At 46.2% G+C, this 19,721-nt stretch overlaps 2 protein-coding genes across 7 annotated transcripts in view; both read right to left on the bottom strand.

Moving 5' to 3' along the window:
* adamts5 (ADAM metallopeptidase with thrombospondin type 1 motif, 5 (aggrecanase-2)) lies at nucleotides 1–14,496 on the bottom strand. The gene is given in 10 exon segments (XM_010781806.1): nucleotides 1–2,421; nucleotides 2,424–2,497; nucleotides 2,499–2,873; nucleotides 3,086–3,261; nucleotides 3,342–3,517; nucleotides 3,598–3,781; nucleotides 4,647–4,930; nucleotides 5,737–5,904; nucleotides 6,063–6,195; nucleotides 13,247–14,496. Coding segments are annotated over 10 exon segments (2,835 nt in total). The 5' UTR covers nucleotides 14,279–14,496; the 3' UTR covers nucleotides 1–2,188.
* The window catches only part of LOC104954646 (sodium- and chloride-dependent GABA transporter 2-like), a 28,563-nt gene continuing 14,965 nt past the window's right edge, over nucleotides 6,124–19,721 (bottom strand). For 5 of the 6 annotated variants that reach the window (XM_010781812.1, XM_010781811.1, XM_010781807.1 and 2 more), the window contains exons 13-15: nucleotides 19,124–19,224; nucleotides 18,858–19,028; nucleotides 18,166–18,724 (exon numbers count right to left, since the gene is read on the bottom strand). In XM_010781812.1, coding sequence (XP_010780114.1) covers nucleotides 18,578–18,724; nucleotides 18,858–19,028; nucleotides 19,124–19,224 — 419 coding nt within the window. In that variant the 3' untranslated portion in view covers nucleotides 18,166–18,577. Of the gene's footprint in view, nucleotides 6,196–18,165; nucleotides 18,725–18,857; nucleotides 19,029–19,123; nucleotides 19,225–19,721 lie in introns of those variants that run through there. The other variant, XM_010781808.1, reaches the window with a different exon arrangement.

Raw genomic sequence — 19,721 nt, 5'->3', positions numbered from 1 at the left:
TCGTTGTTTTCTTTTATTCACACATAGCAGTTGTACAAACAATAAATTACAAGCTCAGTGCTGTGTTTCTGTGGTTCAGGGAGAGGGGTTTCCCCACTGCAAGGGTCAGAGTAGATAAATTGATCTGATGGATTGTTCCAATGTGTTTGTATGTATACATTTCTGTGTATATATGGTTGAATACTTAGAGATATATGAACGATCTACTCAATTGTATAAAATGTGTATATTGTGTAAATAAATCTGAATTTGGGTTTTCTCCTGAACAGGTGCCAGATGGGTGAGGTTATTACACTATATATACTGTTCAAAAAACACATGATGTGTTCATTAAAATATGTTTGTAGCCATATTTGTTTTTATTTGGACAGATCAAGGCTAGTCGTCTCCCTAGCTTCACATCTGTAGGCTAAGCTAAGCTAACAGTTTCCTTGTTGTAGCTTAATATTCAGAGGAGAGGCATGTGTGGTATCAATTCTTGTCCTTCCTTCCTTTCATTCCTTCTTGTCTATTTCTTGGCAAGAAAAGGAATAGGCGTATTTCCAAATATGTCAAACTATTTCTTATAATCAACAGCAACATGACTTTCCCAAATCAGTGTCCCCTTGTCGGCACTGGGACTATTTCTGTAGCATTTTTGACAGTGAGCTCTGTGGATTGTCTGAAGTATTTGAAGAATTGTATCTTCAAAATCAGTGGCACGATCTGAATTGTTCTAACATGGCAAACACCACCCATCAGGACACAGTTTAAAACATTTTCAAAAACATGATGTCAAACAAAGAATGAGTGTTGAATTGCAAAAAAGGACTGTGCGTTAGCATCTCCCTTGCTGTCGTTGCGAGTATCCAGGGCACACATTGTCATATAAGCATTGCTTCCTAAACAGATAAACAGACAAACAAACAGATATTGACCTCCAAAATAAAACCTGAGGGTTGTTAAGCTCCCAGCACCGGCATAATGACTGATGCCGACAGAACCGAGAGTGAAGACGCTTCAAAACGCACATGTCCACGGTACATACTGCATGTGCACAAACACAGGCCTGGGTACATGACACACACACACACACACACACACACACACACACACACACTAGAGCTGCAACAGTCGACAGAAACAGAATCGCCACCTATTTTGATAAGGATGACGGAGGATAAGGATGACCATGGCATTTCAACCTCTCAAATGATTGGCAGATTAATTGATAATGAAAACAATTGTTTGTTGAAGCTCTACTACACACACACATCAATAATTACCCTAAGCCTGTGAGTCATTTTAAACCTCCATAAATGTTAAGGAGTGTCATGGTTACTTTGCCCCTTTGTCAACCTAACTGTTGTAAAGTTTGTCCTCTGAAGGCCACCATACGCTGCATAGGTGACTTGTGTCTTTAGGAAAAGCTTTCTTACAGAGTTTTCTTTTAAACGCTGCAAGAACTTGAGATGAGAAAAATATTTTGGGATAGGACGTAATTCACCATTCATTCTTGGACACGAGAAACCAGTGTTCCCTTCTTGTGCTGCCTCTCGTTTTCAGCTGGACAGATCGTTCAAATAAAGACGCAGAATGCTTATAGACGGGGCATCGGGTAGCCCTTATTCAGGACCATTTCTGTCACTGAGTGGCTCATAAATAATCTTTTACGGGAAGAATATTGGTAGTCAATCCGAAGATGGAGTGATCTTTTCAACATTCAACCTGTAACACATTTGACAAGCGTTTCAGTTACTAGAGCAATTTGCGACGCAGTACACCCACCGCGGGACATTCGGCAGAAATGACGGCAAGCTAATAACGATATCTTTTAATCCAATCCCCATCGTTCTCACGGACAAATGGAAGCGACTTCCGAATCCCCACAGTGATCAGAACACATGGAATACCATACAAAAACACGACATGCCATTACAGGGCAACACACACTGAGCCTCCAGGGTCTGGAGGCCGAAGTAAAGATAATCCGTTTCTGTCCATGTGGAAACGACATGCAATTTGAGTCTGTCCGGGCGGTCTCTACTGCATAGCTACTGCCATTCCAGGACATTCCTCCGGCGTTTAGTCAGGTACATCCAGAGTCTCTGTGGAGCCGCTCAACATTAACAGTCCTGTCCAAGGAGTCCGACACCAAGAACTCCAGACCTTTAAACGTCCTACCAATTGTTCCCCCTCTCCTGCCGCCTCAGCATTTCTTCACCAGACAGTGTTTGAAGGCGGAGGGTCGGACCCCCAACGTGCAGCCCTTGGAGAGCTTCCCCTCCTGGCTCTTACACTGCACAGTCCGGCTCTGCCAGCCAGTGTCACAAGTCCTAGAGCAGCTCATCCAGGACCCCGTCACCCAGTGGGGCCCTGAGGGGGGGGTAGAGGGGCCTGGAGCCGTCGGAACCAGGATTTTGGGAGTGGAGGAAGACGTAGTGGTGCTTCTGGTGGTAGTGGTGCTTCTGGTGGTGGTGGTGCTTCTGGTGGTAGTGGTGCTTCTGGTGGTGCTCTGTGTAGGGGTGGACTTGAGGCTGAGTTGCTGTGGAGCAGTCCTCCGTGGCATGAAGAAGCTGTAGCGAACATCCAGCGGCTTCTTAGCGTCCGTCGCTAGGATCTGCACCACTAGAGATTCCTGAAGGGCCCCGGGCCCCATGCTGTGGAGCCACTCGTCCCTCTGGCTCCAGCCACTGTAGTTGAGCACAGAACCGTTGAGGGGGATGATGGTCTCGGAGGTGGAGATCATGAACTTGCCGTTGAGGAGGTACTCGTTGCTGGGCCGGCGCAGGGCCAGGTAGGCGGTGTAGCGCGTCTGGTCCTTCGCCTTGTGCTGACGGACCTTAATGTGGGTGCAGCCTGCCGGGATCTTCACCACGTCCGTGTAGCCCTTACTGATTGGCAAGAGAGAGAGAGTAAAGAAGAGGGTCAGATCAGCATAAAAGCAAACCTTTTCCACTGATTTAGGTTATGAAAAAAGCATAGAACATAGCATCTCTAGTTAGCACTCTGTTAGCAACACATCAAAGCCAAACTGCACTTAGCAATTGTGTGTAATTCTGATAAATGTAACGCACAGTTAAAGTTCTCTGTCTCTTTGTCTCACCTTTTCTTGGTGAAGTTGCCCACCACACGTATACATCCCGTGCTGTCGCCCCCACATATCCCACACTTATCGAACTGCAGCTTGGAGCCGATGATGCCGTCGCAGCCCGTCCGCACACACTTCCCTTTCACACACACCGAGCTGCTGTAGGGACGACACTCGGTCCCGTCTACCACCTGGAGACAAACAGAAAGATTATTTCCCATTTATTTCCCCTTAAATACACTGTACCTCTTACTTCTTTGCTTCAGCTCACCCTCTGAGAGAACACCACGTAGTATCCTGTTCCTTTAGCCCTGCAGGTCAGCTTACACACGTCTTTGGGCAGGACTCCGGCGTACTTCGGCACCCACTCAACAAACGTCTTCACCCCCTTAGGATCCGTCTGGGGACCGTTGCGCTCCTCACATTGCTCCTGCCGGAAGTTCTTATCTGGAAAATGAAAAGAGGATTGTGAGTACGACCAATAAGCTGTATTAATCACGCATGCATTCCCAGGCTGCGACACTCACTGGCTGGCGGACATGGAGTCACGTTGCAGGACCGGTAGATGGCTCTCTTCCCCGTGCAGTAGCGCCCGTTGTTGCGCGGCGGCGGGTTGTTACACAGGCGCTGGGCGAACTTCACCCCGCCTCCGCACGTCCTGGTGCACCCACCCCAAGGACCCCAGGAGCTCCAGCTGCCGTGGTTGGACGCCTTGGAAAGAAGCGGGAAGATAAATGAGGAAGTGGGCGATCACACCGTAACGAGAGAGGAAGGGGAAAGGGGGGATGAGAGAGGACGATTAGCCACGCGTCGCAGAGCAAGTAGGAAATGTGGCATGCATTGTGTGGAAAGAAGAAGCGGGGCGATCCCCCGTGTGATGAAGGAAACTAGCACGACAGCTCACATGCTTCCCCTCGAGGAACATCCTGAATGAAATGTACTTATATTTATGTTTTTCCAGCCAGCGCTGCATGAGTCATGATCATGGATAAGTAGCCTTAAACATTTTACGAGACAAAGCTGATTTTATAATCCTGTAGTTCTGCAGAGCTTTTCCATTGAGTTAATTCAGTGTATAGCACTTCTTTCCACAGTAAAAGCCACTTCATCTGCAAAGAAATATTCTGTTTATAGAGGTTAAAAGGAGTCTCATATGCAGGGGCTTAACGTTGCACAGTGGCCGTCATACATGGCAGTGAGAATGAAGTGAGTCACGACTGCCAAGCATCAAGTCAAACCCGCCAAATGTCATGTGACAAATACACACAAAGGAAATATTCTTCCACATTTGTTTCCACACACACACACACACACACACACACACACACACACACACACACACACACACAAACATCATCCTGCCAAGAACGGATCCGCAAATTCAATTGAATTTGGTTAAGGCAAGGCCAAGAAAACACATAGCACAGATCAGCAGGGCATAAATAAAGCAGAAGACCACACACTGAACAACCCGACACTTTTCTCCTCGAGTGTCCTTCTCTCTCCTTTACAGTGTGTTGTTGAGTGCCTCAAATATACGTTTTTGAACTGTAAAAAGTAATATGCTTGTCCTTACCGAGTAGTGTCTCTTGCGGGTCTTGTCCACACACTTCCCCTGCAGGCAGATGCGCCCCTTCCCGCAGGGCGTCCCCTCCACAGCCGGCAGCTTCTTGGTCAGACACACCATCTGTCCGTGGCGGATCACGGCGCACCACAGGCGGGAGCACACGTCCATCCCCGGGCACACCGTGTACTCCGGCCCGAAGGCCAGGCGGCACTGGCGGACGGCGTCGTAGCTCTGGCCCGGGAGCTCCTCGGGGCCCAGGAGGGGGGAGCGGGGGGAGTCCAGGAGACACTCGGCTGTAGCAGGAAGAAGAGGGAGAGCATATATAAAACTAGTGACACAGAAGTGGAACAAAACAATCAGTAATGCATTTTTATCGTAGTTTAATGAAGAGTGTGTCGTGTGAAATATTAGTTAGCAAGCTAGATAGCTAACATGGACTAATCACCTGTAGCTGAATAATAAGTTGTGTATGTGTGCTGAATATCATCAGTCAGTGTGCTTAGCAGGTTAATTGCAAGTGGACCTTTTGATATATTATGTTTAATGCAAGGAAGGTTTCATAACTTATTAGACCGAGCTGAGAGTATGCAGTATTAAAATAAACTAAATAAATGTATTATAAACTAATGCATGCCTGGAAGTCCCTATTGTGTCCAAGTGTGCAACATTTCCAAAACTGGCGTGTGGAAGTCTTTTTAAGAACTGAATGACATATCTCTCAATAAAAATGCTGGAGCAGCATACGTCAGTTGCTACATGAATAACGCCCGAAGCGATGGACTTTAGTTTAACGTTATGTCAGCTTTCGATGCTTTATGGCAGTAATGAATAACACTTCTGGAATCTTTGCCAAAGATATGTCATTGCACTGCAGCTACTCTCTTTCAGAAGTTAACAGGATTGTAAATAACGCTCTATTAGCCGGAGATTACAGCTCGGTTTGGTCGTAAATAGCTCTCCCTGATAGGTAATGTGTGAGAAAAGCTATCACACACCAAAATTCACATGGTTGCAATTTGTAAACGGAGCGTGGGAAAGTGGGGAAAGATCTCACGGTTTTGCTCTGTTTTTATTATTCTGCATTTTCTCCCACACCCACCGTTGCCATCGTCAAAGAAGTCTGTGATGGTGGCCGAGGTGCAGCGGCTCCAGGGCTTGGAGGCGTCGATGGAGGTGAGGATGGAGGACATGAGCCGCTTGTCGCTGTTCACCCCGAACTTCTCCTCGCAGAACTTGGAGTCATCGTGGGACAAACCGAGCAGGTGACCTGGGGAGAAACGGACGAGTTGATGGAAACGAGTTTGCACATGAGAAAAGAGAACACACTCGGGGATCAGGTGTCTGAGATGAGACAATCCTCCCAGGGTCATTAATCAGCTGCAGAGAGATGCTGACAGATGTGCGGGCGGTGGTGTCCATGCCTACCTATCTCATGCGCGACAGTGAACGCAGCGTGCAGCCCGTCGTCCTCGATGACGGCGCAGCTCCTCTCCGGGGAGCAGATGGTGCCGACGTCCGCCATGCCCAGCGTGTCGCAGGAGTGGTGGCCACAGAGGTCCTGGACAGAGGAAATACCGTCAGTATACATTCTTCTTTGATTTGTTGAATAACTAGGTATGATTTAACTTTATAAATAGTTATAGTTTACCGAATGTCATTCTAACAAAACCAGCAAAAGACAGTGTCTATTCTTGTCTTTCAAATACATGGACATCTGGCTATCCGAAAAGAAACACTGGATACTACAACTCCCATAATGCAATGCGATCTCCATAACTACACTTTGTAAAGCATGAAATCAATCCAAGCTGAGGTGTCAGTTGATACATTTGTTTTTACAGCCCGAGTATAATCTCTCTTCCTTCCTTCCTTCCTCTCTTCCTCTTCCTCCCTGTCTCCCTGTCTCCCTCCCATACAGGCTGACACACTATTGATCTTTGTTTCCTTCCCACACATGTCCATGCAGATGACGCCCCGGGGTGCTCTGCTTGTCCCGGTCGAGTGCACAGATCAATCAGTTGACCCGTGGTGTTTTCTGATGGAGAAAACCAGAGTTTATCCACAGCTGACGTTAAAGTGACTTTCTGTGGATTGATATGACCTTATCAACGGTCTGTTAACGAGAATAAACAACCTCTGGAATGTCCAAATTGACCAATCAGAATAGAGTATTCAACTAAGCTGTGTAAAAAAAGGACAATAAAGCCTTTGAATCTTTACAACAAACAAAGCAGCGGAAAATGCATTTAGGGTGCAGACACAAACACAAACATACACGTCCGTGTGTACAGAACACACACACACACACGTCCCGTGGGGAGGATGGATCGTAACGTTAAGTGGTGCCGACAGGCCTACTGGGTCGTGTGTGAGAGTCTCTCTGGGGAGGGTGTTTACTCGTTGCCCGCGGGTTGCTTTGGAACAAACTGCCTTGTGTTCTGCACTCACACACACACATGGCTGACTGGGTGGGAACGCCTTACACACACATGCACAAAAATATAGTAAATAAAGGGTATAAAGTTGAACATATAGAACACAAAACTGCAAACTCATAAAGGAAAAGAGGAGGGAGTCCAGTTTGTTGCATGCATGGACGTTTTTCTGTCCCATGTGCAGAATTAGTTTTAAGGGAAGTTTGATTTGAATCAGCTCGATTTTTGGTTTCTCTCTCCCTGTTTCCCACACTCTTTCACCCCGACGTGCTTTTCACCTCCCTCTCTTTCATTTATTTTTCATTCCCACCCTCTCCCAGTCTCTACCCGAAGTACAGAAGCTGTTTTTGCTTCTCCTCTTGAACACTGGGCTTTTAGTGTAAAAAAAGAAAGACAAACAGGACTGTTTGATTAGAAATTAAATGGAGAAAAAGACCTGACATGACCCTGAAACTCACATCTCTATCTAGGATAAGCTTGCAAGCATCTGGGGGAATGCAAAGGGAAATAAGTTGGGAGGATGGAGGGATGCCGGATATTACAGAAAAGAACTGAGAGAACAAGGAGTTAGTGAAATATTGGCTGAAATAACAGGAGAACAGGTGGCATGCTGGTTGTGAAGGTCAGGAGGCGATCAGAGCTGTGTGTGTCTGTGTCTGTGTGTGTGTGTGTGTGTGTGTGTGTGTGTGTGTGTGTGTGTGTGTGTGTGTGTGTGTGTGTGTGTGTGTGTGTGTGTGTGTGTGTAACGAGACCACTTAAAATCTAAGCCAAGGCTTGTGTTAAACAAACAGCCCGCCAGACCCACACACACACTGAAGTCTCTCAGAGTGAGTGTAGCTCACACTGTGATCAAAAACTCCCCCAGGCTGATTTCAACAAACCTGCTAATCAAAAAGAAAAGACTGGTCAACAGTTACTGACATTGTGTGTCTGAAACTGGGCTCCGTTTCAAAAGAGGTGCTGGCAGTATGAAAAAAGACCCAGTAGAGCCACATCATACAAATGTGAACATGAAAATGCCCAGAATATCTTTCTTAATTTATTTGATAATTGTGCAAATAGTGGAGCAGTGTTCCCTGATCATCAGTGGCTCTAAAAGCCATCATGGTGTTAAGTGTCCTTTGAGGACTGACCTAAGGCTGCTTCATAAATCAGACTTGTGTTGGCCTGATGTCACATGCGTATTGTTGTGAAATGAAAAGATATGGCTAAAAAAAGTTCTTTACTCCTTACTATATAAGTTAATCAGGTCCATATACGTTGTCAAAATATTGGAATTTCATACCGTGCATCATAAGAGTTGATCAATTATGTTGTTTCACTTTTTATTTTTTTATTATTAAGTACCATTTTTATTTGAATATTTCTTTATGTTTTTTTCTTATTATTTTAACTTTTTTTTTTTTTTGGGATGGGGGTTATACATTTGGGTACCACTTTACAATAAGACTACCTTTTTAAAGGGTTTACGAATAGTTTGTAATTAATTAATTAATTAGGTTGTGAATACTTTATAAATCCTTAATAAGCTTTTATAAGACATGAGATCAACAGGGCAACTGTGACCGGTTGCTTTCCAAATAGTGAGCCCACATTTATCTGTCCTGCTAAGCCATATTATAAATGGTAGTAGCTCATTAATAAATGGGAATATGTTTTACACTTTACAATAAGGCTCCATTTTGGCAACTATAAATGTTAGTAAGTCATAAATAAATAGTCATGAAGTGATGCCAATAAACATCAAGATGGAAGGGCGGGAATCAACTCAGTGAATACCAGATACCAAGGATGCTGGCTGATGAAGACGACGAATAAGTAGCCAATATAAGGCTTAGTCATCTTGCCAAATAGTGAGCCTGTGTTGATGTATGAACTGGTTTATAAATGGTTCTTAATGATTAATATAGTGTTTACAACCTCATTCATAACTTCATTATAAACCCTTTATGAATCCTTTATAAGGGTAGTCTTATTGTAAAGTGGTACCTACATTTGTGTAATGTCTTCTGCTGGAAAAATGAAAAAGCCAATACAAATAAGAAGTCAGTGATGCATCTCAGTGTGAAGAGAGTGTGTTTTTATCTGAACTCTCTGGCGGAGTGTGTCGAGAGTTTGGGATCCAAGCGCTGTCTGCGGGTTGTCAACATCTCCCAGACGAAGTTTAGCATGTGTGAAATATCAGGAACATTTCAAACAAACAGAGGGACTGGCTGTGACGGGGGCGAGCGCTGGGAAATGTACACTTTAATGTACAGACGCACATAAACACATTAAGGAGGAGACACTCAAGAAAGGGAGGAGTCCCAAATGATAGACATGAGCACATTTCCACATTCACTGTAAGAGGCTACAAAACAGGGGTACAATTAAGGGTTTTCATCATTTTTTACATTATTAATACTTAAATGTGGACACTCCTGGTAGTTTGTACGTGGATGGCGGCTTTAATGTGGCCCCCTAACTCAACCCGGGTTAAAAAAAGGTGAGCACTTCAATAACACGGGCATCACAAGTACCTGTAAGCAATGTCTGTCCAAATATTTGAGCTATTGCTGCAAGAAGCGTATAAAAAAAAGCAGCATGAATGAACACATGTGCCGGGTTGGAATGTAATAAAGTACTTTGACTGAAGTACTGTGAGTATTTTCATCTTACTTCTTCCACCATACAGTTTGTATGTCAGTCTCTCTCTGCGGCCCTCTGACAGTGGGGCTTTGTGCACTGCCCAGCGAACACAGCCATGCATAACGTTTAATGTTCTCGTACACACAGACACACACTCGGTTCCCCCTCAATGTACCCGTTGTTTCGTGGCGGTGCTGGTATGTGTGGGACAGAGTGACACCGCCACACGGGTCAACTCACTGAGGGTACGGGCGGGGTGTTGGGGTAATTGGACCTGACCACAAAGAGACAAGTTCCCTCCGAGCCTCTCCCCTCTTATCTGGGAACAATGGACCGGTCTGACTTCACAGTCACAAAGTCTTCAATGAGCTCCAGTTCCAGCCCAACGGACGACAATAATCTGCTTCACAGTCGCTCCAAATACACCGCGGAATAATTTGAATTCGCATATAAGCTACTATTTAGCACCTTTGTTAGTCAATACAATGGAATATTATATTTTTGTCATGGCCAAACAGTGGTACTGAAACATATGGTCAGTCCAAAACCTAATTTGGCCCCAAAAATACGGTTTCCATTGACTGAGATAGGGAAAGAGACATCTTTAAATCAGCGGGTGATTGTTTAACAGTAAATCCATTCAGTAAATTCCTATGAAAGCCATCGATACATTTGGAACGGAGCCCTGCCTCAAACGCTGCATCCTTATGTCATTCAGTACAATAGAATATTAGGACATTTACTGCAACACATATGAACTGAAGCTATAGCACCTCCATGTTTCCATTGGGGTTGGGCAACCCAAGTTATTTCCCTGAGAAAGCCCTGAGAAAATAGTTAACACATTGCAATGCCAAACTTCCTTTCTTTCTTTATCAATCCAACATGCAGCGTGCAAGGTATGAGCCAAATAAACTTATTTCCTGACTGGAATCCTTTCAACGGAAACTCTAAGGGCTCTAATATGTTTGTATATCGACGGATTGTGCGCAGATCTTGACATATTGGGGGCTACTCCTGCTAAAATTATTAGTGGAAAAATAAAAAGTGTGGTTTTCAAGATATCAGCATCTTCACATTCCACCTTTTTTCACCTGAGCTGAAACAACAGTGGATTCCTATAAGTCATTTTCCTGCAGCTGTAAACAAATCGCTTTTTCGTCCGTCCTAACGATCGAGCAATTTAAGCCGAAACACTGACTCCTTTAAAGGTCAAAGCGAGGCGTTGGCTGCTTTCTTTACCTTATTAAAAGGTCACGACCCCTAGGTCAAGTCATGCATGACCCTCACTGCCCATTTAGCCGCAGAGAGGCTTGTTTGTCATGCAGCGGTGCAACAGATAGGGATCAGGAACATGCCTGTAAATGTTCCTCAAGAGGTCTGCGCTGCGCTACAGGGGCCAAATAGAGGATTATACGCTCGGCATGCGACAGAGTGGGGATCACCTGCTCCTCGTGCTGACAGCTAACATCTGCAGCACCACCCCCTCATCAGTGAAGGTGAGATGTGGTAGACAGGTTTATAAACAATGTAAGGGCTGCGACAGGTGAGAGAGAAAGCACTCACTGATATACACATGGAAACTCTTTCTGTTGAATAAGACATAACACTTTGAAAGAGGAAGACATCTCCATATCTCAGGCAATGTTTACATGAAAAATGTGTGCTTAATGTAGTTGCTGGTTATTTTTGTAACTGTGCATGACTGTTATCCCTAGCATGGACTGCTTGGATATGAAACGCAATTGGAAATCAATGGAAATATGCAATGGAGAGTGGAGGTTTTTAGGGTAAGCATGAGTATTTTAACAGTATTAAAGCACTCGTAAATTAAAAGCATAATCCAAAGTATACCGCCTGTCATGTTTCATTAGTTTCCAGGCCAGTTTGACTCTGCTTCCTGTTCAGAGGCTGCCTCAGGAGTATCTGGATGTTCTGTTTCCATGCCCGTCTGACCCTGTCCACACTGCCAAACCCAACCACCGGAGGATCTTTCCATCTTTTGCCTGGACTCCTTCAATCGTGCAGGTGTAGCGGCAGCAGGGTTAGTGAGGAGACACCACGTTGGTTGGCACGCAGGAAGTGTCACTTTGCCAGCAAACCTCAGGCATGCAGCTGCCTAGCCAATGCATGATGGCGCCAACATGGAGTCTACGCCAGGAGATCCGAGGTTACACCACAACAAGACGCTGCATGAGCCCAACACACCGCATCTCAAGGAGAGCTATCTGGAACTGCAGCTAACCGCCGTGAAGCCACACCCGGAGAGGAGAGGTGAAAAATGCATGTAGGTCTGCTGCTGCCCTGCGGCTTTCCACCAGGCAGGGAAAAGAGGAGGAGAAAGGGACGGTGAAAGACGGGATAAATGAGTGTGGTCTCGGTAAACGCAGAGCTTCTCACAGGGTGGATGTGTTTGTTTTTCGGACAGCTCCCAGCCCCAGCTGACAGACGCTGAAAAAGTAACAGGGGAAAAATGTGCAGACTGGAGTGATGAGAGACAGAGAGAGGAGTAGAGGGAGGGAAGACTATAAGTGCAGCAGTTTCAAGGGGAGTTTGAGGGATATTTCTGCAATACATCCAGCAGCTGATTTCCAACCTCCTAGAAGAATTTACGTGCACGGCTTTACGGGAGCGCGCCTTAGATCACACAGACTTTTAGACCGTCAGGGGACTGGGAGGGGGAGCCTGGAGGCATGAAGAGCCTGCCTAGAAAAACACCAGGCGCAGGAAATACAGTTTTTATGGACTTTTGACAGACGCTGCGCTGCATTACGCACAAGAGATTCAGCAAAAAAGAAAAGAAGGAGGGGGGAAACGGAAGGACTAAGAAAACATACAAAGCAGAGACATGTGGGGAGCAGGTTCCTCACTTCTGATTGACTTGGATGCAAATTGGTAAATGATTCACAGTTGGCTACAATAACCACTAAATGAGACATAGAGGCTCAAGTGGGAAATACTGTGTCATTGCTGCTATAAACATAAAAAAGGTGACGTGTGTCAGTTGTTTTCCTTACTATAAGCTGTGTGCAATAAGCCCCCCAAAGCCCCAGCTTATAGCTTCAGCAGCCAGCATGTGCACCATCAAAATAAAAACAAAGTGGCGTCACCCCCTCCGCAGCCTTGGCATCACACCGGGGTGCTAGCCGCCTCTCCGCCGCTGAGTGAGGCGGGAGACAGACAGTGGGGTCAAGTAACTGAGTAGATTTAATCAAGTACTGTACTTAAGTACTACTTTGTACTTCCACTCCAATACAATTCAGAGTTAAGTTTTGTACCTCCACTACATTTATTGCATACCTTTATTTAGATTTCAGATTTGGAGTAATGATGTGGCAACACTTAAATCAGATTAAAAATATTATTTTGATGCTAATACTTTTGTACTTTTACTTGAGTAACATTTTTGATTGCAGGACTTTTACTTGTAACGGAGTATTTCTACACTATTCAAATATTGTACTTAAGTAAAGATTTGAGTAGCCTACTTCTCCCACCTCAGGAGATATTCCACAGGTGTGGGTGAGGAAAGGGACGTTTGTTTACCTGCCTGGTGAAGAGGATGGCGGCGTCGTAGTGGTCCTTGTGGTCGTCGTCTCGCGGGTTCTGCTGGTTCTGCCACCTGCAGAAACTCTTCAGGGTCGCTGCAGCGTTCTTGGTCACCTCGAGCCCCTTCTCCTTGTCGCTGAGCACGCGCACCTTCACCACGGACAGCCGGATGGGGTTCTCGATGCTCGCGTGCCCGTACAGCTTGGATGCGATGGAGGCCAGAGTGAGCAGGTAGTGGTTCAGGTCCGTCCCGTATTTTCGGGTCATGGTATCGTCGGCCACCAGCAGCAGCTCCACGTGCCTGGCGCGAGACACCGACCTCTTGCTCCGCGCGCCATGGTCATCTGCGCTTTCCTGCGCGCGCCTCTCTCTCCCCTTCTTCACCCCTCTGTCCCGGCGTCTCTTCGTCGCATCCCGGCGTCCTCTCCCCCTGTCGCGTGTCCCGCAGCTCTCGCGCCCCTCGCGCATGGCCTCGAAGCTGAAACTCTCGCGCGTGAAAACGTGGAGTGCGCTCTCCGCGTCCTTGTCCTGTAGCGCGCGTGCGTCGTGCTCGTGTCCTCGAGCCCTGACGATTGGCGTGATGGTGTAGCGCGCGTGGTCCACAGCGAAGAAGCCCTCGAGCCCCCCGCCGCAGAGGTTGAAGACGGCCAGGGACTCCGCGTTGGAGTCCACCGTCCCACGGTACGCGCACTCCCGTTGCAGAGGAGCGTCCCCCATCAGAGAAAGCACAGACTGAGGGCCGAAGTGATGCGAGAGCACCGACTCGTCCCGCTCCATGTCCAGCTGGAAGCGGCTCCCGTCCAGGTACAGTAGGTAGCCCACCTTCCCACCCCCGTGGTAAATCCGGTCAATGGTCCGCACCACCCCGTCGGTCCTCCGGGCAGGTGTGAGGAGAGACCCGTTCGCAGGTGGAAGATAGAAACCCTGGAAAGTAGAGAGACCCGCTCCTAGCTCCAACTCCACGACGCACAGCAACAGTAGCCGAAAGCAGAGCATGCCCTCGGCCAGAGCACCAAGGATCCGCACCATTGTTCATTCCAACCCGAAACACATCTATGTATCCACTAACAAGAGCCCGGAACGTCCGAAGAGACAACTTTGAGTATTTGTTCCTCCACAAAAAAACGCATCCTCACGGTGTCCAAATCCCCAAGTGAAAACACTCACAGTAGTAACCGAGGCGAGCAAACAAAACCATTGAGGAAGAAAAAAACAAACAACGAAAGAGAGCAGCAGAGAGGAACAGTATGCAGGCTGCAGAGCACTGAGCTGAACTTGGAGAACAAAAACACAAAGTTTGCTCTTAATAGGACCCGGAGAGAAAAGTCCTGCCCCCTTTGCGCTCAATCACCCCTCCTCCACCCCCCTCTTCTCTCTCTCTCCCTCGCTCCCTCTCTTCCTCAAATCAAGTCAAGTGCTGGAGGAGAGAGACCTGAACAATGCTGTCACTGGAGTGTTTCCCATTGCCTTAGCATAGGAAACAGGGAGACCATTAAGACTCAGCATGTCCATCAAAATCCTCATGAATAATCTCAAGAGGCGGTGAAACAGATTGTATCCAGCAACAACAACAAAAAGATGCAACATTCCCAAATAGCCCCATGATGGTACAAAACCATTTATCCCAACCATTAAACACCAGCCTGTTATTTTTACACTTTTACCACTTTGACTTCTTTAATAATTGAAGTCCAAGGAGAGTTGACTGGGTGGTTTCCGAGGCGTAATAATTCATGGTTGTTCGTTCCCGAATAAGAGTACTGGGAGTTCATGTCCCTCTATAGGACATCTAATGGCATGCTGCACTTAGGTATAACACAGTTAGAGGAGAAAAAGTGTGTTTGTGCTTGTCGGTGTTGATTTGTTGTTGTGTTTAGGTAATAGGTGCCAATGGGATGTCATGCTCAAAAACAAACACACTCTCCGCCAACTACAGAGCTTTTCTTAAACGCCTTCAAAGCTCCAAGACACTGCTCATTTGCTGAGTCACCCAACAGCTATTACCTCCGCACGCCACAGAGGGGGGGTTTCAGTGTGTGTGCATGCCAGGAGGGCCCGGGGAGGTCTCTGGTTGTGGATACACATGACACGAGCCCATGTCGGATCTCCCAAAGCATTGTGGGTAGTAAAGGCTCGGTGGATGCAGCCAGGGGAGTGGGTGTGAAAATGACGCGTGGGCAAGCGGCACAAGCGTCAGGAAAAGCGGGACATGTTGTGCTGCCATGGTAAGTCCCTCTGACATCATAACGTGGTACGATCCAACCGAATCAAAACATAAACAAGGAGGAGGAAGGTGACAGTGGGGGTGTGATTGGAAGTTAGGGGGCGATGAAAATCTCTGCTACGGCCCTGCAGCTCAGTATTGAACACCCTGATGCAGTATCGAGCGTCCAAATTGACTGTTATGCAACGCACCTCCCACCCGCCACAACCCGTCTGTTTCTCTCTGTCCTCACATCTCGCCTCCCCTTCTCTTCCCCCCCTGCTGCTTCTCCTTTACACCAAACTGTCAAGTGTATTACCTGCAGTAAAAAGACGCCTATAAATACGGAGCAGTGTGTGAGAGAGGATGTTTGATCAGGACAGAGGGATGTGAGGACGGGTAGTTTATCCCGAAAAAATGTACACATAAAATGTACACACTGCAGCTGCAAAACAGTGGCACTGATCCTGAGCAGAAATTAGGCAACTTTCCACAGCATCTTTCTCTCTCTCTCACACACACACACACACACACACACACACACACACACACACACACACACACACACACACACACACACACACACACACACACACACACACACACACACACGCGCTTTGGCTCATAATGTCCTCCGCTCCCTCCCTCTTCCTCTCTCCTCTTTGAATCTGACACTCTCAGCCCATTGGATATTTTTTAATCCCTGACATCTGAAAGCGAGATGTATGCCAAAGCAACCATATGGACATACAACCCCCCCCACACACACACAGTAACCCGGATCACACGTGCAAAGCAGGCTGCATTGACCAAAACAAGTTGTGTGTGTGAACCCGCATGACGAGCCACGTGCGTGTGTGGGATCCGCCCCCTTCCTACGGTGGCTGGCAGGGGAGGGAATCCAATATGGTTAATTGACAGGCCGAGGCCTTACATAACTGCATGCTTCTATTAAGTGTGTGTGTGTGTGTGTGAGTGATGCAGCCTCTACACACACTCCTCTCTTGCTCCATCCCTTCACCAGTAATTCCCGACAGGAGGAGAACGCTCCAGATGAACGGAGCGGCAATCACAGCGCTTGTTCTGGTGATGGTTGAATGGCTGATGAAGTGTGTGTTCTCCCTTTTCCCCTTCATCTCAACAGGTGTGTTCCTAGCATCTGTTATCATGACGCCGAGGGAAAAAGCAACATCTCCCAGGTGACAGCTAGCCTCCACTACAGGTATACACACACCTGCACACACACTTTAGTACACAAGAAATAAACACAGTCAACACCAACGCTTGTATCCACAGTATATATATGTTCATTAAAAAAAGACAATAATCGTACACATACAAAAGAAAGTCAAATAAAAGGCACATCTATACACCTGTAAACAGAGCATTTTAACTAATCTTTGAATAGAAAACAGATGAAATAAGTCTCAGAGGTGGAAAGGCAGTGCAAAGAAAAACAGTGTTCAAATGTATGGTAAAAAAAAGAAAAGAACATTCGCTTTCTGGATTTAGTGAATAGTATACATTCAGCTCTAGGTGAAAGTCTAGTTAATGATATATGAAAGGTAATGCAATTATTATTTTACGCGATTGGATAACACAACTCTACAAAACAGACTTGATTTTTCAACATTCACACAATGCATTTTCTTCTAAAAAAACATACCTACTCTGCATAGCGCCAATTTCTTCATGTCCTCTACAGGGCAGCTATTTAAAAATAAGTGTGATATTGGGCTTAGAATTAAAAATGTAAAACAGATTGGTTTGTCTAAACAGCAGCAGCAGCAGCAATATTTCAATATTGTGTAAATAAATGCAGATTTTGTCACATGATTGCATGTTGATAAATAATCAATTGTTTTTTGGTACAGTGCATTGCAGTGTTATAGTGTTAATAACGCCTTTTATTCAGCAGTAACTGCAATTTAGACTTGTGCATTTGAGCAAGCCGTAAACAAAACAAAAGTTAGAACAACTCTACCTTAAGAATAAAGATAATATGAAAAGGTTACTGCACATTTCAATCATTTTGTCAACAAGTTGATTCATGGCAGTTGTATCTGGGTGTAAGGCATGTTATGAACCATTTAAACTAGGAAATGGCAAAAAGCAATCCGGACAAATCACTGTGTGAATGCCTGACTCATAGAGTCATTGTAGGTGAGCAGTACCCAAGCAGAACAACACATGTTAAGCATGCAGTGATCTCTCATAGAGAGCAAAGCGGGAGGCCAACTCACTCAGAAATGCCAGCAGGAATAGAGAACATAATAAATCAGCCTCCTGGGCCTCGGATGGGACCAGTGATCAAATGGTTTACGAGTGATTCAAAAGAAGAGCTCGAGATTGTCAGCAGATAAGGTTTAGGAGTGTTGTGTTTTATCATTTTGGTTCCTGGTTTCAAGGTGCTAAGGGTAAAGCAAGCTGAGTCCATTCAGGTGGCGCTCGCATTAAAGGGGCCCTTTTATGATTATTCTCAGGTTCATATCAGTATGTAGTGTCTCTGCTGAGACATGTCTCCATGCTTTAATGTTCAAAAAGCTCTTTATTTTCCTCATACTGTCTGTGCTGCAGCACCTCTTTTCACCCTCTGTCTGAAACCAGAGCCCAGTCTGCTCTGATTGGTTAGCTGTCCAGCTCTGTTGTGATTGGTCAATCGCATAGCAATGTCCCGCCCCTTTGCCTATTACGTACAATGTGTTGGACCGCTAGCCAATAGAAGTGTGAGTGTTACATAGTGATGTTACTATGTTCAGGAAGTAAACAAAGGAGTCCAATGGAGGCGTCTAAGGCAGGGAACATTGGGATTTCAAACCTATAGAACACACTACAGGAAAGGGAAACCCCCTTTAAAAGCGCCTCTTTAAGTGTGATGTTCCACTTCAGCACGATGGTAAATATGCAAAAACATTCAGATATGTGTGCTAAACAGGTTCAACTGTAAAATGTTCATATTCGAATAATTTTTTTGACAGGCCTCTGTGGTCAGCTGGAACTTATTTAGTGTAGAAATGGGGAGCCAGCCCCTAATTGGCACCCAGCAGCGATACCCTCCAACCCTTCTCCTTCGCCACACCTGATTCGCTGACCAGCATCCAATGTAAGTCCGGCATTTTTTTTGTTCAGGTCAACTGATCATGGAGGAGGTCTGTGATGGGCTCCTTCTGCTTCTCGCTCAGAGGCAGGGCCGGGATGTAGGGGGGCCCAGAGGGGGAGTAGTGGAGGGCCAGGGAGGAGATTTCAACCGGGTTGCACAGACGACGGAAGCGCTGGGGGGGCGAGGTCAAAAAGTCACAGTTAGTTGATTAAAGAAATGAATTACAAGTTGATATACTAGTTTTTACTTGGGTTAGGGTTTGAGGGGGAGATATGGTAGTACATGAATAAAAGGGAGGGGTTTACCTGTGACAGGGTTCCCGGGGTGGTGGCCAGGGCGTAGATGGCCCAGATGGGGAGCAGGGAGACGGAGGAGAGCGTGAGGAGCCAGCCCAGCGCTGTGGCCCAGGCCGGAGCCACCAGACCCTTCCCCAGGTTTAATGGAGACCAGCTGACCAGGGAGAACACAAAGGTGGCCTGGGGGAATAAAGAAGGAGTCATTAGTCTTTGCATCAGTACAAAATGTGTTTGAATATAAACCACACCCTATAAAGCGGGAGGGGGTCACTCACAGAGCACACGGCCGGGGTCAGGTACTTCCAGCACAGCTTGAAGACGGGCAGGGGGCTGTAGCCGGTCATGTCCCTGATGTTGGAACTGAAGCGCTCGGCTCCTGTGGACGGAAAAAATGAACTTCCTTCACCACGAGAGCTTTGGTTTGAAATCATGGTCTGGATTACGACTGCTTTGTTGTTTTTGGTGGCAGTGGCTCACTATGCTTGGAATACTGTCTCCTGCCAATATCCACCACCGTCCGACTGAGTACAAGAAAATAGACTTAGCAAAGAAAACCTTACTTTGAAGTGACATTTCTTTGTTTCTATGAAGTAGTAGTAGTAGTAGTACTAATACTACAATGACAGTAGGGAAGTGAAGTGATAAGGAAATATAACTTCCAATCCAGTGAGAAAAAGGATTATAAAAGTAGGTGTCCCATTCTAAAAAAAAAAAACCTGTGGAGAGAGCATCATAAGAATTTTTCAGAACTAAACAAAAATCCCACAGTGATAAAGGTGGTGGGGGGTGGAGGTGAGCTCTCCTCCTGTAGCCATAAAAACAGGCTTCCTTGGTATTCATATTTCACACACACACACACACACACACACACAC

The sequence above is a fragment of the Notothenia coriiceps genome, unplaced genomic scaffold (assembly GCF_000735185.1).
Source record: "Notothenia coriiceps isolate Sejong01 unplaced genomic scaffold, NC01 NC01_scaffold00023586, whole genome shotgun sequence".
Lineage (NCBI taxonomy): Eukaryota > Metazoa > Chordata > Actinopteri > Perciformes > Nototheniidae > Notothenia > Notothenia coriiceps.
This window is presented reverse-complemented; position numbering and strand designations above follow the sequence as displayed.